Raw genomic sequence first — 20780 nt, forward strand, 5'->3', positions numbered from 1 at the left:
TAAGTGTATGTACATTTTTATTTTTAAAATTTATATATTTACATATTAAAATATAAAATATATAACTTATATATTATTTATTATACTTTATATAAAATATAATTTATATATTATATATAACTATATATTTTAAAAATATATCTTTATATATTTTTAAAAAACATATAGATACATATTTTGTTTTCTATTTTCTATAACCCAAAGTATGTATCCTAAGTTCAAAACAATTTTGAAACCATGTGTCTAGCCCAACTCTTTCATTCTAGAGACAAGGACACCCAAATCCAGACAGGAAGAATGGCTCAGTCTGGGTCATATAGCGAGTCAATGGCAGAACCCGAAGAGAGGTTACCAGTCAGGCTCCTCAGGGCCAGCCCAGACTTCCATGCAGGGTGGCACTGCCTCCCTCCCACCTGTGCTCATGGGGGCTCTGGGCAACAACTGCAACACAGCAGCTCAGCAACATCTGAGGGTGTCGGGCTAAGCAGGGGCGAGGGAAACTGGCAGAAAAGACTAGCACACCGCTCCTTTCCCAAGTCTTTTGCCAAGTCACTTGGCCATTGCTTGTTTCATTTCTAACTCTTCCAGAAAGATGAACTTGAGCAGCTCAGGGTGGGGGCTAGTTCTCCCATAGACAAGCTGTGTGTTTGGTACCTGGAGTAAGTGTTTCCTGTCCTCATGCTTCTTTCTCACTTCTTCAGACTGTGTTTGGTAGTTTTCAAATAATCTCCGGGCCACGTTTCTCAGAGCTGCTGCTCCTGCTTCTCTGGAGGCTTCCAGCTAGAAAAAAGGTCACTATGCATGTTCTGACATTTACAACAAAAAACTTTAAAGGCAGAACAGTTTGATGGGCAATTAAGACCACCAAGGGTATAACTATACCTTTTACAGCCTCATAGACAATGGATAGGAGAGAAGACACTGTTATTTGGTAAGAGGAAAATGTAAAAGGAGAAACTCCCTATTTAGAGGGGCTGTTGAAAAGGCAGATTTGCCATAGTCAAACCAAACCAGAGCTCTGTGCACAGTAATGCCCTGCAGTGATAGTCCTCACTGTTCAGATAACTCTATGCTGCTCTGTCAGCTTATACACTTATTTGCAAGCCTTTTATCATTAATGTCCATAACAGTGTTAAAAAGTGTATCTTCCTGAAATAGAAGTGGGACAAGGTTAAAGTATTGAGGACAATAATGCTAAAATGTCATGAATCTTTCCGGGATTTAACCTGAGGAAACAATCAAGAATGACTATAAAGATTTCCCTATCAAGATATTCATTGCAGGACTACATATAAAATAAACCTTAAAGAAGAAAATCAAAAGCATTCAGCCATAGACAAATTTAAAAAATATTGTGGCATCTGACTATGAAGGCTATAATTAATATTTATTAAATATGAACACACTTTTAAAAATGTATTGTGGATTGTGGTAAGAACACTTAACATGAGATCTACTAAGTGTGTACAGTACAGTATTGTGAACTATAGGCATAATGTTATGCAGTAGATGTCTAGTCATCTTGCATGACTGAAATTGTATAACTGTTGAACTTTTGTGAGATATTTTCAATGACAAAAGAAGCCTCAAAAATAAAACAGTGAGATATGATTTGTGAAATATAAAAATGCTTCTCTATGTAAGGGAACACACAGATGGACCTATGGATGTGTGTACACATCTCTCTGCTTTTACAGAGCCACCAATGCTAACAACCCATCCTAGTAGCTCAAAGGCTCAAAACACAGAATTTGAAACTTCTAACAGTCATACCTTGATTTTCAATACTTCATTCTCTTTGTGCATTTCTAAGAGCTGTAGGTCTTTTCCTTTTATCTTTTTCATGAGCAAATCCAAACTGCAACAAGAAGGATCCGTCTCAGAATGAGAGCCCTGTTGAAGGTTTCCACAGTGCTGAAACAGACAAATGAAAATCATAGACCTAACTATCTTTTCCTCTACAAGCTTTGACAACAGTAATGATCATTTAGTATTACGTATAGCAAAGAGGCTTCAGGTCAGCATAAATAAACATCTTTTGAATCTCAAATATCAATGAGAAATTCTGGAAGCACCTGACTTCTATATTTGCTCAAATTTGAACAGATTCTTATATTGAAAGAGGTAGAATGACATTTTAACTTTTATATTTTCTATAGTTTCAAAAATACTGATTAAGTGCTTTTTAGGAGATAATGTCCACAAGGCCAGACATTTTTAAAAAATCTAAGTTGTCGACATAATTACATTTTTGTTACATTGCATTATAGACTAACAGTCAGACCTAACAGTTACAATACATAATGGTCAATGTTTGGTGATGCTTCACTGTAATTACCTCATATTAAATTTCCAATCAGAGATATCAGAATTGAATGGCACTACCATTATAACTTGATGTAAGCTCTAGCTTACTGAAAATACACTTGGAACATAAATATCGTCTGGAATTGTGGACACACGGAGGTGAAAAAGAAATAATAAACCATCTAACTTAACCTGTCCATTTTACAGATGTAGAAACTGAGGACCAGGGCCCAAGTTTCTGCAGCAAAGGAGTGGGAGAGCTCCTGGCACAGCCTCTTGAATAGTTACTGTGTGCTCTTTCTGTTCTTTCAATTTATTTCAAAACAGAGAAATTATTCACAATTACACATACCCTACAATTATAATAACAACTTCTATTTGTTAAACACCTGTTATGTGCCTGCTCATCTTTTACATGTTTTACATACAGTCCTTTGTCTGAATACTGAAAACAATGGAAGGCACTAGGCCCTTTACACAGGTGAGGAATTTGAAGATGAAAGTTTAACGAACACACCTAGGGTTATACCTAAAATAACTGCCAGGCCAGAATTAGAATCCCAGTTTGTTTAACAACAAAATATATAATATTTTCACTATAATATAATAACTATGACTGTAGAAATAAATAACAAAAAGAACATAGTGTCTGTGGATAACATCCTCCCTCACCATAACTCTGCCACAATTTGGTTTCTTATAGTCCAGACCCTAGTGCATATTTCTACTCTCCATATACAAAGTAGGAATTATTTTCTTTTTTAATTTGTTAAAGAATATTTGACAGAAGAAACTCTTGTAGAAGGTAGATTATCAGCAGTGGCAGATGGCTACAAAGATCATTGATCAGTGCTTTTCAAACTTCAATATGCCTATGAATTACTGGGTGATCGATCTGGTTAAAAAATGCAGATTCTGAATCAGGTCTGGGGTAGAGCCTAGATGCTCCGTTTCTAACATGCTCCCGGTGATGCTGCGCTGCTCGGACTGCAGACCACACTTGAGAGTAGCAAGGCCCTAGATCACTATGGTGAAATCTCTACAGGGCCAGAGGGCTGATGTTTTGATGCATGGTGGATCTGCTGACCTTCTGTGGACTGAGGTGGCTAAGGCAGACACACAGCAACACAATGTCGTCAACATTACTAGGAAGGTCCTCCTATCTATGGTGGGCATTTGGTCCTCAATTTCCTTGGCCCATGGACAGCATTTGACAGAGGTGTCCCGCCCTGCTTCTGAAACCCTCTCCTCATTTGCCTTCAGTGACTTCTGCTACAGTGGCCTTGATAGGAGTAGCTTCAAACCACAAAAGGTGAGCAGATCAACCACACATCAAATCACCAGCCCTCTGGCCCTGTAGAGACTTCGCCATGATAATCTAGAGAGTACTCTCAAGTGTGGTCTACAGTCCCAGCAGCTCAGCCTCAACAGGAGCTTGTTAGAAATGCAGCACCTAGGCTCTACCCTAGAACCTTGAAATCTCCTGTTCCTTCTAATCCACCAGCCTGATCTCAGCTGTCTGGGATGGTTCTTCTTCCTAACATCTCAACATTGGGAATGAGCATCTCAAGACTCAGTCCTTAGATCTTCTCTCATTTCTCTCCACACTCACTCTCTTGGTAAACTTCTCCAGTTTCAGAACTTTAAATACAATCCTTAAATGCCCAAAATCTCTACCCTGTATCCTGGACCTTCTAGCTCAGTCTTCTACCTGCAGCTCCTGAATCAGATGTTCAGCTGCCTATTAGAAGCCTATATTTGGAGGTCTAAGAGGCAGCTCAACATAGCCCAAACTGAATTTTTAAATCTTCCCTATCATTCCTAAACATAACCTTATTTTCTAGTTTAGAAGTACTTTAAATAATAATGGAAGCTAGTTATGTTAGTGTGGGAGGCTGAGGGTGATGAAAATGACTACATTTATGCATCATACCCCACGTTATGGTGGACTCTGTGGCCATGCTTGTAGTGGACAACACTGATGAAGTACACTTGGCTCAGATGTGGTTTAGCTTGGTGTAATCCAGGCAAAGCTAAGTGCAGACTGCTCGACCTGAGGTATATAAAGCTGATGTTGGGGAAGGGAGTGCATTCAAGCTTATCAACTATTTATCTGACAAAGTCTTCACTCAACTCAGGCCTAAAAGCTTCAACTGTGTATGTCTATTCGTGTGGCCCAGGTGAGACTAAAAGCTCTGCCTGTCATTGGGAAATGTTGCTGTCATGAATCTTGGCTAGACCAACATGTTCTCATTTACTTTCGATAAGTAAGCCTTGTTTAACATATTCAAGTAAGGCCTAGCCATTCCAATTTGATCTCATAACATTTGTGGTTAAACATTTCACACATATGGCCATTAACATCTTTAGATATGCATGAAATATTTCAACACTCATCCTTTGAAGCTTCAATGAACTTAGTAATTGCCCAAAAAGTTACTTTAAAAAGTCTAAATGGCTTTATGCTAATCTTCTGCAGGAAATTATTACCTTTGTATCTAGTTTGTTATTTGTACTGTCATGTCTTATTTCATCTTTAAACATTTGGGTTCTGATCTTTTCCAGAGTAGTTCGAATCTAGAAAAGGAAAAAAAAAAATTAATTCGTTTCAAAGGCATTTAATGCCGAAAGTTGTTTTCTCAATACCAGTTACAGGGTACCTGATTACCTAGAAAGTAATACATATATATAGATATCAGATTTAAATAACTGCCACCATCAACCTAGCTTGCATTTAGGCTATTATTGTTTGGATTGCTGAAAGTAAGCATTTGGTCTTTACAACTTTCTCAGACAAATCTAAAACACATCACTTAAGTAAATATTATCCCCAAAACAGTTATTATTTAGTAATTAGTACTTAATATTATTTAGTTTTGTTTTGTCTTTTTAGTAATTTAGTACTAATTTACTGTTTAGTAATTACTATAAAACAATTACTACTTAGTAATCACTATAAAATAATTACTATCTACTAATTACTACAAAATAATTACTACCTAGTAATTACTACAAAATAATTACTATTAAGTAATTACTACAGAATAATTACTGAGAGATCACATGCATTTATGCATGAAATATAAGCCCCATGTCTTGATGACCTGTGGAGTTGCAAGACACTCAAAGATGATGGAATTAATTGATCTGAGCAAGTTATAAACTATGCCAGAATTTGTCCATTATTTAATTAAATAATCCAAAAAGGTAAAATGTGAAATTTCTCTTTTTATTCAGTATCCTCTTAGATTGTAAGACTGTGAGAGTAGGAGCGAGGTTTATACTCTAGCACATTTTTAAATTTTTTATTATTATAATTTTTTTTTTGAGACAGAGTCTCACTCTGTCACCCAGGCTGAAGTGCAATGGTGCAATCTCCACTCACTGTAACCTCTGCCACCTGGGTTCAAGTGATTCTCCTGCATCAGCTCCCCAAGTAGTTGGGATTACAGGCGCCCACCACCACGCCTGGCTAATTTTTTTGTATTTTTAGTAGAGACAGGGTTTTGCCATGTTGGTCAGGCTGGTCTCAAACTCCTGACCTCAGGTGATCCACCTGCCTCAGCCTCCCAAAGTGCTGGGATTACAGGCATGAGCCACTGTACCTGGCCTACTCTGGCACATTTTAAGTGCTTAATACATGTCTGTTGTAAGAAACAGTTAAGAATATATATTTCTTGTCAGCCATTATCATTTTGGATTCTCATAAGACTTCACACGTTTAATGAAGTGACATGCCAACCCGCAGTCACTGGCAATAGTTACCCTGAACTGTGAAAAGGAACAAGGTAACGAGAGGCACCAACTCAGCAGGAAATGTAAACATCTACTTGGGAACACGATCAACACTCGTGAAACCACTGGAAAACATTATAAAACAGTAGGAAATACAGTGGTGAATAGTGAGGGACAAATTAAGTGCTGATAGGTGTTCTGAACCCTCCTGGCCCATTATTCAATTTTACTGAGTGAGGAAAATTATTTTACTCCAAGGGTAGGAACAGTTTCATATCCTCAAGAGAAATGACTAAACACGGGTTTAAATTTCAGCTAGGAAGAGTGTCCTTTGCCAAATTAGAGTTGTTCCTTTACATATGTTCTATGGAGAGGGAAACAAAGTCCTCCAGCCCATATTGGAATTTCTCTTTAAAAATCATATCATACTAATGATTTCTGCTACCCACATACCTTTTTAACATACTCGGTTTCTTCAATAATGTGAGTGGACGTAGACTCATACAAGGCAGAATTATCTTCCATCTTATCCCTTGGCGGAATTTCTGTGGTCACTGTCACCGTTGTCATTGTGAATTCCGGCTTTAAGAAAACATAAATCAGCTAAGCAAAACAGACTGTTTTGATTGTATGATTATATGGTTCATAAACTGAAATAAGTTAAACAACTTATTTTTTGCAACCCGTTACGAAGTAAAAAAAACCTAAGCATCATCACTTAAAACTAAAAACATTAGTGAATATTTAATGAGGAAACTAACCTGAGAGACCCCATTCATCAATCTTAACATAAATTAAGGATCTTAAGAGATACAGGACCAAATGCAACATATGAATCTTGTTTGGATTTTGATTCAAAAAAATCAACTATGTAAAGACATTTTTTAGACTAACTGGATAATATATGATGTTAAAGAACTGTTGTAATTTTGCTAGCTGTGATAATTATGACATTCTTTAAAAGGATTGTATCTTTTAGTGATACCTACTGACATATTTGCAGGTGACATTGTGTTACATTTGGAACTGCTTTAAAACTCAAAGAGTGAGGTAAAAGGAGATGAGGATAAAGATTAAGGAAGTTTAGCAAAATATAGATAACTACTGAAACTGGGTGACAAGTCTGTAGGGTTCATTGTATTCCTCCAAGTATTTTGGTTTTGCTTCAAATTTCTATAATAAATAGTAAATAACTAACAAGTAAACTATAATAAAAAGCCCTGTGAGGTAGGATTATTAATCCTCTGTTACTGATAAGAAGCCAAGACTCCACTCCCATAGTGACATTAACTTACCCAAGATGAAGTAAAATTAAGAGCTAAAACTCCAACCTTGGTCTTTTAGAAGTTCAGAGATGTTTCCATCATATTAAGACTGGCTTCCCTGGAGAGAAACAATAACAACAACAAAATATTTAAAATCTAACAATGACCTAGGCTAGAAAAAAACAAAGAATTTGCATATTTGAGAGCATCACTTTGAAACAAGATCACTTCTGGAGACACTACAAAGTCCTTTAATCTTCAATGAAATTGACAGAATATGCCAAGAATTTTCCATTTTATTATAAATCCTCTTAGCAGCTATGGCTTCTATTAAATATTTGTTTCAGCAGAAGTTGATTTGGCAGCAGCAACTCTGCAAGTGTGCTTTTGCAAACTACGAGTGGAAGTACGTCTCTTACTGGGTCCTCTGAAGTCTCTTCCGGGATTAAGATATTGGTGCAAAACAACATTTAAATGCTTGAAGTAAGAGAAACACCCATAGGGTCAATACGCAGTACGCTTGGAAGCCAGAGAGAGGATGGTCAGGCCAGGGTAGGGGTCAGCAAACCCCAGCCTGGGAGCTCAATCTGGTTTCCCTCCTGTTTGTACAGCCCCAGAGCTAAGAATGGTTCTTACATTTTTGAATGGTCAAACAAAAAATCAAAAGAAGAATAACATTTCATGGTACATGAAAATTATATGAATTTCAAATTTAGTATTCATAAAAATGGTTGAAAAAAATCAAAGGATAACATTTCATGACACATGAAAATTATATGAAGTTCAAACCTAGTGCTCATAAATGAAGTTTTACTCTAATGCAACATGGCCATTTGTGTACATATCTTTTATGTAGCTTTGGCACCACAGACAGCAGAGTTCAGTAGTTGTGACAAAGAAAGTATGTGGCAGGCAACGCCTACAGTATTTCCTATCTGGCCCTTTACAGGAAACGTTTGCTGACCTCTGGGTTAGGGCTTGGCAAGGAGTGGGGCAGGACCAGTGGGAAAATAGAGGCAAGCAAAGCAATCGATCCGGCCTGAGTTGGTTTTTTCCTCCAGTACAGTACCCTTGATCTACAGTCCCCTTTGACTGATTTACTTTCATTTTCCTTTTTGTATGTTATGCAGTGTGTACATTAACAGATGATAAGAGGTATTTTATCACAGGAATGAATCACTCTTTAGAATGAATCTGTCTGCATTCTCAGGCTCTTTCATAATTTGAAAATTGCATCGGGCCTTACGTCTTTTATCCTAAAATATACTCTCGTATGTACCTTTTATTCTTAAAATCAAGGAATTTTGTCTCTTGATCACTGATATTTCTGAAAACTTCCCACCTTTTCCCCTCACTGGTTGGGCCATGTTAAACAAGTTACATAAAATCTTAGTTTTCACTTAAATAGCTGTCAGATAGGGGTGATAACACCTACAGATATGAAAATGAAGTTTTTGTGTGTTTTTTTTTTTTTAATGCCTGCTAACAGAAGGCACTCAATGGACTGTCACTGGCAATATTGTTACCCTGTTATTTTATATTATCAATAGCCACAGAAGACAAGCAGGGCAGGTAGTTCACCTCTATCTGGTTGCAAAGCTTTATAACTGTATCCATATGAAATGAAATTCCATATCTGTCTTTGGTTCAGAAAACTTTTGTACTCAGAGTCCTTGGTTTGTAGAAAGAAACCCAAGGGGAACATAAGCCAGCAAAGTCCAAATTGCCATATGGCATTACTATCCTGGGGAAAATCCATGTTAGCATTTTATTTCAGCCAGAAGTAGATTAAGGGGATAAAAATTTCAAAATAAATCACGATCAGTTAATTAAAGTAAGGAAATACTTTTCTTTGTCTTATGCTAGAATGGATTGAAGACAGCTTACAGGTGGCATCACGCCAAGAGGAGGTATTTCCTAGACAAGGGCCTCTCAAACAGGGCTCCCAGGGAGGAGGTGGAGGGCTGCTGAACAGACAGAGCTCTGCCACCTCAACTTCAACCACAGCAGCTCTGCTTTGTTCTGTCACACACACTGAATTTTCCCATGAGGCTTTCTGTGAAGAAAGAGGGTTCCACAGCCGAAACAGTTTAGAGGCAGCCTGCCTAGTCTCATGGCTCCATTCTGCCACTCCGTACCTGTGTGACCTCTGTCAAGTCCCTTAACTGCTCTGTGCCTCAGTTTCCTTAACAGTAAAATGAAAATAATATTAATTCTTAACAACAATAATCAATGTGGGGTTGTTCATGAGTTAATATTTGTCAAGCACTTATAGCAGCACATATAATATATAATAAATTATTTGTACATATTTGTCAAACAAGTACTTAAAATATGAAACCATTATCCACAATTAAGGCTGACAAGCATTCTGAGTGGTTTCCTTTCTTCCAGGAAAGAAGCAGGTTATATTTTAAATAATCTGCAGACTGAACTGGGCTATGAAGGAAAAATTGCTTTGGAGGACTTTAAGACTAGCAAATCCGTGGTACAAATTCCTTATTGCTAATACAATGATTATTTGTCAGTTTCCTCAAACAATGATGCTACCATCTAATGAAGAGTTTAAAATCCACAAAGCAATGTACACATATTATTGTGAATTGTAATCCATATGATAAACCACCACACCACCAGGCACCCAGGAGAATCTACCTGAACCTTGTGCTCTGGTTAATGACATGAGAACAGCAGAAGTTTTATACAATAAACACAAATAAGTGCCTGTGAAAGGTTGAACTGTGTCCTCCCTCCAAATTCATGTTAAAGTCCTAACCCCCAGTTCCTCAGAATGGGACCTTATTTAGAAATAAGGTTTTGCAGGTATAATTAGTTAAGTAAACATGAGGTCAGGTACTGGAGTAGGGGCGATCCCTACTCCAATATGCCTGATATCCTTATGAAAAGGAGCAATGTGGTGAGAGACGAGAACACCGAATGCCCTGTGAAAATGAAGGCAGAGATGTAGCGATGCTTCTATATGCCAAGGAACATCAACCATTACTAGCAAACCACTAACAGGGGAGAGGCACGAAACAGATCTCGCTCACATCCCTGCAGACACCATGATCTTGAACTTCCAGGCTCTAGAACTGAGAGATGATCCATTTCCCTGTTCAAGCCACTCCGTGTGTGGTACTTTGTTAGAGCAACCCTAGAAAAAGATTACAGACACTGTTCATATTGTAGAGACTGTAACAAGGGTGTTTCCTTTCTTTACTTGACCCTTGATTCATTTATTGAGAGAGTAAATATTTACAGAAAGCCACTGTGTTAGGAACTGTGGTTACAGGGCTGAGCCAAAGACCATAATTTCATAGGATTTTCAGTACAGAGGGAGAGACAGACATTAAACAAACAGGTAAATATAGAGGGAGTCTAAGGGAGGCTGTGATGAGTGACATGAAGAAAAGTCCATCAGGGGACTGAGGGTAAAAGGAGGTGCTGTTCTAGATGAGCAGTGAGGGAAGCTGATCTGAGGAGTTGGTATTTGAGCAAAAGATGAAGAAATCAAGTGCAAGCCGTGTGGCTCTCTAGGATCTAGGAGAAGAGAGTTCCAGGCAAATGGGAAAGCAAGAGCAGAGGCTGGCATGTACATAGAGCAGTGTTCTGATTTTTGTTGTTGTTGTTTTTTGTTTTTTTTTTTTTTTTTTGAAACAGGGTCTCACTCTTGTCCAGGTTTGAGTGGAGTGGTGTGATCTCTGCTTACTTCAACCTCCGCTTTCTGGATTCCAGTGATTCTCGTGCCTCAGCTTCCCAAGTAGCTGGGATTACAGAGGTGAACCACTACACCCAGCTAATTTTTTTGTATTTTTAGTAGAGATGGGGTTTCGCCATGTTGGCCAGACTGGTCTTGAATTACTGGCCTCAAGTGATCCACCCACCTTGGCCTCCCAAAGTGTTGGGATTACAGGCATGAGTCATGGCACCCGGTCACTAGAGTAGTGTTCTAAGGAAACCACGGCACACAGCAAAGTCTACCATTTTCTTTTCTTTTAATGTTGCAAGACCTTTTTCTTTTTGACCTAAACTTTTTGAGACTTCCAGTTTGCCTAAGGAGTTGTCTCCTTGGCCACATTAAAACAGGCTTAGCTGTTGCTATTATGGATCCCCCAGGATTGAGGCAAAGACAAGAGTGAAGCTGCCAGGTACTGCAAGGTGTAAACAACTGACCCCAGGTCAGCCCAGAGAAGGGGCAACAAAATCTGATTGACCACACAGAGGTATTCTCCACTCACATCTGGGGTCTGCTGATTGAAAAGCACTATGCTGGATGTCTGGCAGGTTTTGGCTAGCTAGTGCTTGAATCTCCTTCCCAGATATGCTGAGGCACCGTCTGTATGAGTCTTGCAGGAAAGGTCTCTTGTTCATGCTCACTCCTTGGAGCTAGGGCATAGGGACAACACCTAGAATCAGCCAAATGAGAGCTCCCGCTGGAAGTGCAACTCAGGGAATGGCCATCTGGCTGGTTGGAGCTGGAGGCAGTGGAAATCCAGTCATTGTTCAGGAAAGGGAAGGGGTCTGTGACACAGAGTGGTGCTTCAAGTAGCAGCAAATTCAGTGGCAGTATCCAGTGGTCAGTGGCTAGTGGCTATGTCAGGAGGACCCTAACTCCTCATCCCACAACCTGATTTCACTGGTGACCTAGTATATGAGATCTTCCCATTTTCCAAACCTAGTTTTTCAACATTCCCATCAATTCCAGTAGCTGCTCTATATCCTCTCAGTAAATTCTTCTTCTACTAAGTCAGCCAGAATCAATTACTCCGGATTGCAATCAAGAGCCCTGCTTGGTTTCAGTACAGTTTCTGAGTTTTCAGGTTTTCGTTTCCTGGTTCTAAGGGATTATTTGTTCATTTTTGATCACTATTTTATAGAGCTTGAATATTAGAAACTGAAAAAGTAAGTTACTACAAAAGTGCCACAAGGATAATTTGGTTATATGAGGGAAAACAGCAAACATATCTCCAAACCTTTGATAAGACTAACTGTGCCCTGAATACTAAATAGCACACCTGTTCTGCAGCTACTTTACACAGCACAATGGTGACATCCAGTGTCAGCTGGCTAAATCTCAGGTGACTGTGCAGTTTACCTGAAAATGACACACAGTATACAAAAGACATGTATGTTACACTGTACCCAAGTTCTGTTTTCAAATAAGAATCTAAGCTTTTGCTAAGTAGAATTAATTTTATTCAACTGCATGCTACTCATTTGTATATCCACATATATTATAGCCAGTGCTACAGAAAATTCTTAGATATAAGATAAAAGCTATTTTGGAGGAAAAATGAAATATTGGTGTAAACACAACATACAAATACATACTATTGACAAAACATGTGCCACTTGCCAAATAATTTTTCACATATTGCCAAATTAATCATTACGACACTGTGTTATAGTTATTATCTTCAGTGTGTGTGTGTATATATATATGTGTGTGTGTATATATATATATAATGCAATAAGGCACAAAAAAAGATGTAAGATTTTCAGGGTTATAAGAACCTCATCAACTGAACACAAATAGGTTGACCCCAAATTCAGATGTCTTTTTCATGAAATAGTCTATCCTCATAGTTCACTGGCATAATTTGAAGCATTGAAAAACAGCTGAAAGTTTCAGCCAATGTTCAGTTCAGCAACTAAACTGCAAAAAGGTGCAAAGCACACGCATCCCTTCCCATCTGGAGAAGAGTGGGAAGCAGGGGCCAGGATTTGTTAAGTGAGGACTGTATGCCCGGTAGGGTATGCTCTCTCTAATACTTCTCACATATGCCCTGAGAGGTTGGCATTATTATTCCCATTTTGCAGATGAAGAAACAAGGCTCAACAACATAAACAAAGATAACTAGTTGGTGGCCATTGGATCCCAAGCCACGAGTTGTCTGGCTCTTTCTCAGGAGTCTGCTAGCTCCTTCTAACTTACCACTTTGCCTCCGCTACATTCTGAAGGAATTTCTAAGCTTCAACTTCTTGGGCCCAAGATAGCTGAAGAATCAAAGTTTTCCAAAGTAGGTCACTAAGTAACAGTCACAGAACTCCTGATGGGAGGTCCCAGGTGTGTCCTTCAGGAGCCTGAACAGATGCTGTTGTCCCAGTCGATTTACTCCATGAACAAAGGCAGTTTGGCTGCATGGCTTAAAAACAAGGGATTTGCACTCAGTTGTTCTGCCTACAAGACTCTGTTCTACTTCCTCATCAGCTGAGAGGTCCTGGAAAATGATTTAAACTTCCTAAGCCTCGGTTCCTCAACAGAAAAATTCAGATGAGAATGCCAACTTTCTCAGAGTTATGTGAGGATTAAATGAGATATTGCATGAAAAGTGCTTAATGGAGTATCTGACTTCATGCACATTAAATTAATATTGAAACATAATGTTTATACTCACAACTTATTGTGGACATTTGCTTGTAGGACATGATTTGAAAGTGTCAGTTCCCAAGCTTAGTTTTCCCCTCACAATTCCTTCCTTACCCCATCAGCCAATTGTTCCTCCTGACTTGAACTTCTCTATTAACAAGTCACCCCAAAACCTGATTAACACTTGCCAGTCAATAAAATATAAAAGGAAGCTGAGGTCAATGACATATGTCACAGTCACTTGCAACATTTACGTGATGTCCTTTTAGAAAATGTCATTTGTGGCTCTATAAAATACTTTAGAAGTGAAAAGCCCAGGAACTTATAAAATACCTACAGTTTTCTGAGCTTGTCCTGGATTATTTTAGCTTGAACGTAATTTACGTCATTTAAAAAACTATCCAACAAAGGGAAAAAGAGAAACCATAACAGCTCTGGTGAGGATGTGGAACAGGTGGAATTCCTGTCTGTTGCTGATGGGGATGGAAAATGTGGAGCTGCTGTGGACAACAGCTTGGCAGTTTCCTATATAGTTAAATACATAGTATACAACCCAGAAATCCTCTGCCTTGGTATTTATCCAAGTGAAATGAAAAGTTATATTCCATAAAACCTGCACACAAATGTTCATAATTGCCAAACACTGCAAACAATTCAAATGTTCACCAACAGGTGAATACAACTCCTCATTAAGAAGGAATGGACCAGGCACAGTGGCTCACACCTGTAACCCCAGCACTTTGGGAGGCCGAAGCGAGCTGATCACCTGAGGTCAGGAGATCGAGAGCAGACTGGCCAACATGGCGAAACCCCATCTCTACTAAAAATACAAAAATCAGCCAGTTGTGGCGGGGCATGTGTGTAATCGCAGCTACTCAGGAGGCTGAGGCACAAGAATCGCTTGAACCTAGGAGGCAGAGGTTGCAGTGAGCTGAGATTGTGCCATTGCACTCCAGCATGGGTGACAGAGTCTGACTGTTTCAAAAAAAAAAAAAGGAATGAATTACGGGATACACACAACAACATAGATAAGTGTCAAATGCATCATGCTAACTGAAATAGCCAAATTCAAGGGGTTACATATTCTATGGTTCCATCTATTTGACATTCTAGAAAAGTAAAAACTGTAGGAATCAAAAGGGATTAGTGGTTACTTGGGACTGGCAGTGGGAGACAGGTTGACTACAAAAGGAATACGTAGGACTTTGGGGTGGGGGAATATATCTTGTTAGTGATCATGGTTCTATGACTATAACAATTTCCCAAAACTTACAATACTCTACACTGAAAAAGATGAATTTGTACATGTTATTTAAAAAATTAGTAATCTGGCAGGATCTAGAAAAAGCAATGCACAATTGAGATTTCAAAATCCAAGAACCTCCACTGATTTTATCAGAAGTAACTGGAAGCCAAAATTAATTGGATTTGTTTTTCTTCATTCAAATTCTTGACCCCCAAAACAGTATAAATGATCAAATATATATATCTATATATATACACATATAGAGAGATAGATAGATAGCAATGGAATCAGTGTTGTTAAAAACAACAGGCAACTGGGCTGCTGATTCTAGCTCATGCTACGTGACTAGTCAATTAAACTTAGCATTCAGTATGACAGAAACAAGGAAAGCCTGTTTATTAAAGGTGATAAAGTAGAAGGAAATATGTAATAATACATAGGAAATATAAGAATATTTCCAACAAACTTTAAATCTAATTCATGAACCTAGAACTTTTTTTCTCATCTATCCATTCCTTTTCTAATAGCTTTCTAGATCACAATATGTTTTCATTCTTCATATTTGTCCATCTGCATATACACTGTTGGATCAATGATGAAAATGTCTACTTATTCAGGGTCTGAAACAGCCAGGACCCTACTTTTCTCTTTTCTTTTCTTTTTTTCGACAGAGTCTCACTCTGTCACCCAGGCTGGAGTGCAGTGGCTCAATCTCAGCTCACTGCAACCTCCGCCTCCCAGGTTCAAGCGATTCTCCTGCCTCAGCCTCCTGAGTAGTTGGGACTACAGGCATATGTCACCACACTTGGCTAATTTTTGTATTTTTAGTAGAGATGGAGTTTTACCATGTTGCCTATGACTGGTCTCAAAATCCTGACCTCAGGCGATCCACCCACCTCAGCCTCCCAAAGTGCTGGGATTACAGGCGTGAGCCACCAAGCCCAGCCATGACCCTACTTTTCATCAATACCGTCGCCCACCCTCCCACACCATGAAGATGTTTGACGTATCCAAGAGCAGCGTCCTACCAAATTCCAGGTGTTTATAGAAAGACAGAAGTGCCAGAGGCAGCCTCCCACTTTGGGTAAAACTAAGTTCCTTGTATCAGATCACAACAACATAAGTGACCTCATCAAAATAAATAGCAGGTGCTTACACTTCAATACCAATCAAGCCTTCTTTCTCTTGATAAACCAACATAGCTTGGTGAATGTCTCCGCCCTAATCTGATCCCTAGAGTATTTGAAAGTGAGAATGACGAAGGTGGATTCCTGTAGATGGTAAATACCTCTTAGGAGATACTTGGTATAAAATCATCAGTATAAGGCTAAAAAAAAATGCATTTGTTTTAGAATTTTAAAAATCCTTATCAAGGAAACAAAGGTATATTACCAGTCGAGATTGATTACTCCATCCAATCACACAGAGATCATCAAAACAGTAGTAGTATTCTCACCTAGGAGTTTTAGGAAGCTGTTTTGACATTTCCAGCAGAAAAAAATGTATTGCAAATGAAGACATTCAGCTTTGGAAAACTATATTATTTAACCTACATTATCTTCTTTTCAAATTGTAGATGTTAAAAAAAAATCTTTTGCATTCTAAATTGCCCGTAAAATAGACTTCTAAAGCTGGCCACAGTGGTTCACATCTGTAATCCCAGCATTTTGGGAGGCCAAGGTGGAAGGATTGCTTAAGGCCAGGAATTGGAGGCCAGTCTGTGTAACACAGTGATACCTCATCTGTGAAAAAAAAAATTTAATTAGCTAGGCGTGGTGCCACGTTCCTGTAGTCCCAGCCATACAGAAAGCTGAGGAAGGAGGATCACTTGAGCCCAGGAGTTTGAGGCTTCAGTGAGCTAGGATCCTGACACTGCACTCCCGCGTGAGTGACAGAATAAGACCCTGTCTTGAAACACACATACACACAAAAACAGACCTCAAGTTATTTTGATGCTCTTTTTTTTCCCCCAAAAGAAACTTGCAATTTGAGTAGGAACTTAAAGGCATTCAGAGAGACACTGTCTTCTTTTTAGGCTCACAGAACTGACTAGATTTTTATAAAAGGATTTCTGTTCAACTACAGAAATCTCCCTAAGAGGATATTTAAGCATAAGTTATCAAACATGACCCGACCCCACCCCCAAAATGCATTTGCCATAATAGCACAAAGGAAGGTCAATGGAGATATATAAGAAAACAATTCTGGAGGGAAACTGCTATTCCAGTTTCCTGATTCCTAATAGTGGTATACCAAAAGTCAATGTTCTTGCAAAGTTAAGAAGTTCTTTTTTGTTTGTTTGTTTGTTTGTTTGAGGCAGAGTCTCGCTCTGTTGCCCAGGCTGGAGTGCAGTGGCGAGATCTCAGCTCACTGCAACCTCCACCTGCCAGGCTCAAGCAATTCTCTTACCTCAGCCTCCCGAGGAGATGGGATCACAGGCACACGCCACCACACACAGCTAATTTTTAAAAAAATATTTTTAGTAGGGAAGGGGTTTTACAATGTTGGCCAGGCTGGTCTCCAACTCCTGACCTCAGGTGATCCACCCGCCTCAGCCTCCCAAATTGCTGGAGAAAGTTAGAAGTTCAGACGAGTCTCGCTCTGTCACCCAGGCTGGAGTGCAATAGTGTAATCTCGGCTCACTGAAACCTCTGCCTCCTGGGTTCAAGCGATTCTCCTCCCTCAACCTCCTGAGTAGCTGGAATTACAGACGCATGCCTCCATGCCCGGCTAGTTTTTGTATTTTTAGTAGAGATGGGGTTTCACTATATTGGTCAGGCTGGTCTCGAACTCCTGACCTCGTGATCCGCCCAGCTCGGCCTTCCAAAGTGCTGGGATTACAGGCGTGAGCCACTGTGCCCGGCCAAGTTAAGAAGTTCTTAATGTTGGTTTGTTCTCTAGACAGTTATACGCAGAAAACACCACTGCTTAATAGGAACCTGGATGTTTAACTCTTGGCATTCATATTTAAAATTATCATAGAAGAGAGTCAAAGCACCAAATAAGAGGCTAGCTCACATCAGTTATTCTCACATTATGCTACCATGGAAGCTGCACCAACGTATCTGTTTTACCATGCAAATGTAATTGCATAAACGTCTACTAAATGGTGAACAAAATGTGGCATAGCCACGGCATGGAATAAACCCTAGTCAAGCAATAAAAAGGAACCAACTACAGATACATGTGACAACCTGAATAAATCTCAACCACTATTCTAACTGAAAAAAGCCAGATGCTAAAGACTATATATTGTACGATTCCATCTGTATGAAATGTCCAGAAAAGGCAGATCTAAACAGACACAATAGACTAGGGGTTGTCTGGGGCTGGGGTAAGAATGGTGAGTGATTGCAAACAGGTCCCAGGGATGTTTGGGGAATGATGAAATGATATAAAATTGGATTGTGCTAATGGTTGCACCATTCAATAAATTTACCAAAAATCATTGAAACACTTAGATATATTTCATGGTACGTAAATTATATCTCCAATAAAGTTGTTAAAAAAAAAAAACAGAAGGAAAAGTAAGAATAACTTGAATAAAGATGCTGTCTTCCTCCAGGGGGGAAAATCTAATTATAGTCATATTTTTCTAATTTATAGCAAAAAAATAATTTAATGGACAGATTTTTTTTCCGTTTTAAATTTTTTGTTTATTAATTTTTGTCTCTAGATTATTGTCATCCATACTACAAGTTTAGTTTTTATTTAATTTGCATGAAATTGATACTTAGCTATTTTAAGTTAATATTTCATAGCATTAAGCCTGAAACACATGATTCCTAAGTTCTTCCCCAACCTAAACAAAAGAGAAAACCACTGACCAGAATAACACACAAGCTCCTCTGTCATTTTTAGATTTGACTATTTAAATCAATTTAAGGAAATATGTGATTCGAAACTAATCTGGTTTCAGTCACGGTCGAAATTGAATGGATCATTGTGGTCTGTAAATCTATGGCCTTGACTTGGGGTGGCCTGGAGGACTCCAATGTGGTCAATTCCAGGAGGACAGAACTGTGTCTTATTTACACAGGGCTGTGTTTGGCCCAGACCTTCTTCCCCTCCCATCTGGTTCTCTCACACAGAACACAGTGCCCTCAATAAATATTGTTTTAGTGATTACATGAATAGGCCCACAAATTTACAGATGCACCAAATAGTTTCTAAAACTGAATGTACATACACACACACACACAATCTCTCTCTCTCTCTCTCGTTTTCCAAACCCACATAAATGGCTGTTTTTGTGCTTAGTAAATGACATTCATTTAAACATGTTAGTAAATTCATGGTAAAATTTTGCCATTATGAAATATTTTCAGTCAATAAATAGCCATATAATTTTGATGTAAATATCTCAGTTCAAAAGATGAGAAACTACTACTTTAAAAGACTTTTACATTCCCACCAAAATCTTCAGTTATTTCCCTTTTCAGTCATTATTCCAAGCAAACATACACCTCATTTTTCAGCTTTGTCTAAATCTAGCTTACGTTTTTTAGCTTTGGCCAAAATTTGGATTACAACTCACCTTCAGTGTTGAGCACACTGTAAACAAATAAGCTAACAAATAACATGCCTATCCGTAATTCACAAAATAGCATCAGTATTAATTTCAAAAGTCTCTAGTTAGGACAAGGGATCAATTTATTTTGTAAATAACAGGAGGTAAGAACCTTCTTATGACGTTGGCCTTGTGACGTCAGCCCGGGTCCCAGGAAGTATAGTTGTTTTCATTCTTTCTGTAAACATTTGAGGAACCACACGGGGACACTCCCTGCCTTGGGCAGAAATTCCTCTGTGTCAAGGGCCTTCACTCAAACTGGGAGTGCGGTGGAGAAGGAAGTGGGCAGCAGGGGAAAAGCGTAACAACAGCACCAATTGTGTCTGCCAGGGTACCTGACACTCCTGCCCAGCTCACATTTCAGGAAAACCGGACTTCAGTAGCTCTGAATATTTAATAGCATTAGGTAAAATCAAAAGGGCAGATTATCTCCTCTCTATCACAAACACAGAATAATTCCTTTTTGTATTCTGACACTTCATCCGATCTATATACACCAAGAAAGTAAAAGAGGTTTTGATTCCTAAAATAAAACAATTAGAATATAATGGGGAACAGACGCAGCTTCAGTTAGCTTCAGGGCTTGTTGCTTTTTCTGATCCTTATATTCAATTTTGTCTTCACTTCCAAAAAGGCTGAAACTTCACAGCTATGTTATCATCCAGTCTAAAAACTACACCTGCACGGTCCCATACTAGTCTTTAGTAAGATAAGTGTTCCTTTGTCTAGCTGCCTAGCACTCTGTAACTTCCAGCTCTAAAATCTCATGATGCCTACTCAACATGAAGGAAACGGTCAAGCAATGGGCTGTTCTTTTAACTACACCTGCAGCTGCGGAAGCCCGGGCAAATGAATGAAGACAGCCACCCTCATTCATCTCTGCTGTTTAAAAAATACGAGCGCAGTGACCTGTCAAAGTCACCACGCTGGAGTTCCCAGGTCAGGGCGTTTACCGCAGGGCTTTTCTCCGCAGCCTCTGAAATTAGCAGGCAGAAATCGCGGGGACCCCTGACAAACGGATTGTATAACAACAACCTAAATAAATAATCAGGTGTGCGCCGGGTTAAGTAGGGGTTCCTCTCTGCGGAAAAAAAGTAACTCTTCCCAGTGGAGAAAAAACTTCTCGCCCAGGAAATTCGAGCCCAGAACCTAGGTTTTCAGGAAGGATTACCTCTTCACCAAGGACCCTTTTACAGGAAATGTCTTTGATGCCAGGAGCTCCGCTGGGAAAGCCGCTGGAAAGGCACCTGGACACCCACATACCTGGAGGGGATGCGGGGGCGCGCC

At 39.1% G+C, this 20780-nt stretch overlaps 1 protein-coding gene across 8 annotated transcripts in view; it reads right to left on the reverse strand.

Moving 5' to 3' along the window:
- Positions 1-20780, reverse strand: part of CCDC68 (coiled-coil domain containing 68) — a 66663-nt gene that overhangs the window by 45672 nt on the left and 211 nt on the right. For 4 of the 8 annotated variants that reach the window (XM_021930133.2, XM_021930134.2, XM_021930132.2 and 1 more), the window contains exons 2-6: positions 7338-7425; positions 6496-6624; positions 4798-4884; positions 1774-1914; positions 655-780 (exon numbers count right to left, since the gene is read on the reverse strand). In XM_021930133.2, coding sequence (XP_021785825.2) covers positions 655-780; positions 1774-1914; positions 4798-4884; positions 6496-6612 — 471 coding nt within the window. In that variant the 5' untranslated portion in view covers positions 6613-6624; positions 7338-7425. Of the gene's footprint in view, positions 1-654; positions 781-1773; positions 1915-4797; positions 4885-6495; positions 6625-7337; positions 10462-12322; positions 14420-19460; positions 20777-20780 lie in introns of those variants that run through there. The other 4 variants (XM_031658844.1, XM_031658843.1, XM_021930131.2 and 1 more) reach the window with 4 other exon arrangements.

This window comes from Papio anubis, chromosome 19 (assembly GCF_008728515.1).
Source record: "Papio anubis isolate 15944 chromosome 19, Panubis1.0, whole genome shotgun sequence".
NCBI lineage: Eukaryota > Metazoa > Chordata > Mammalia > Primates > Cercopithecidae > Papio > Papio anubis.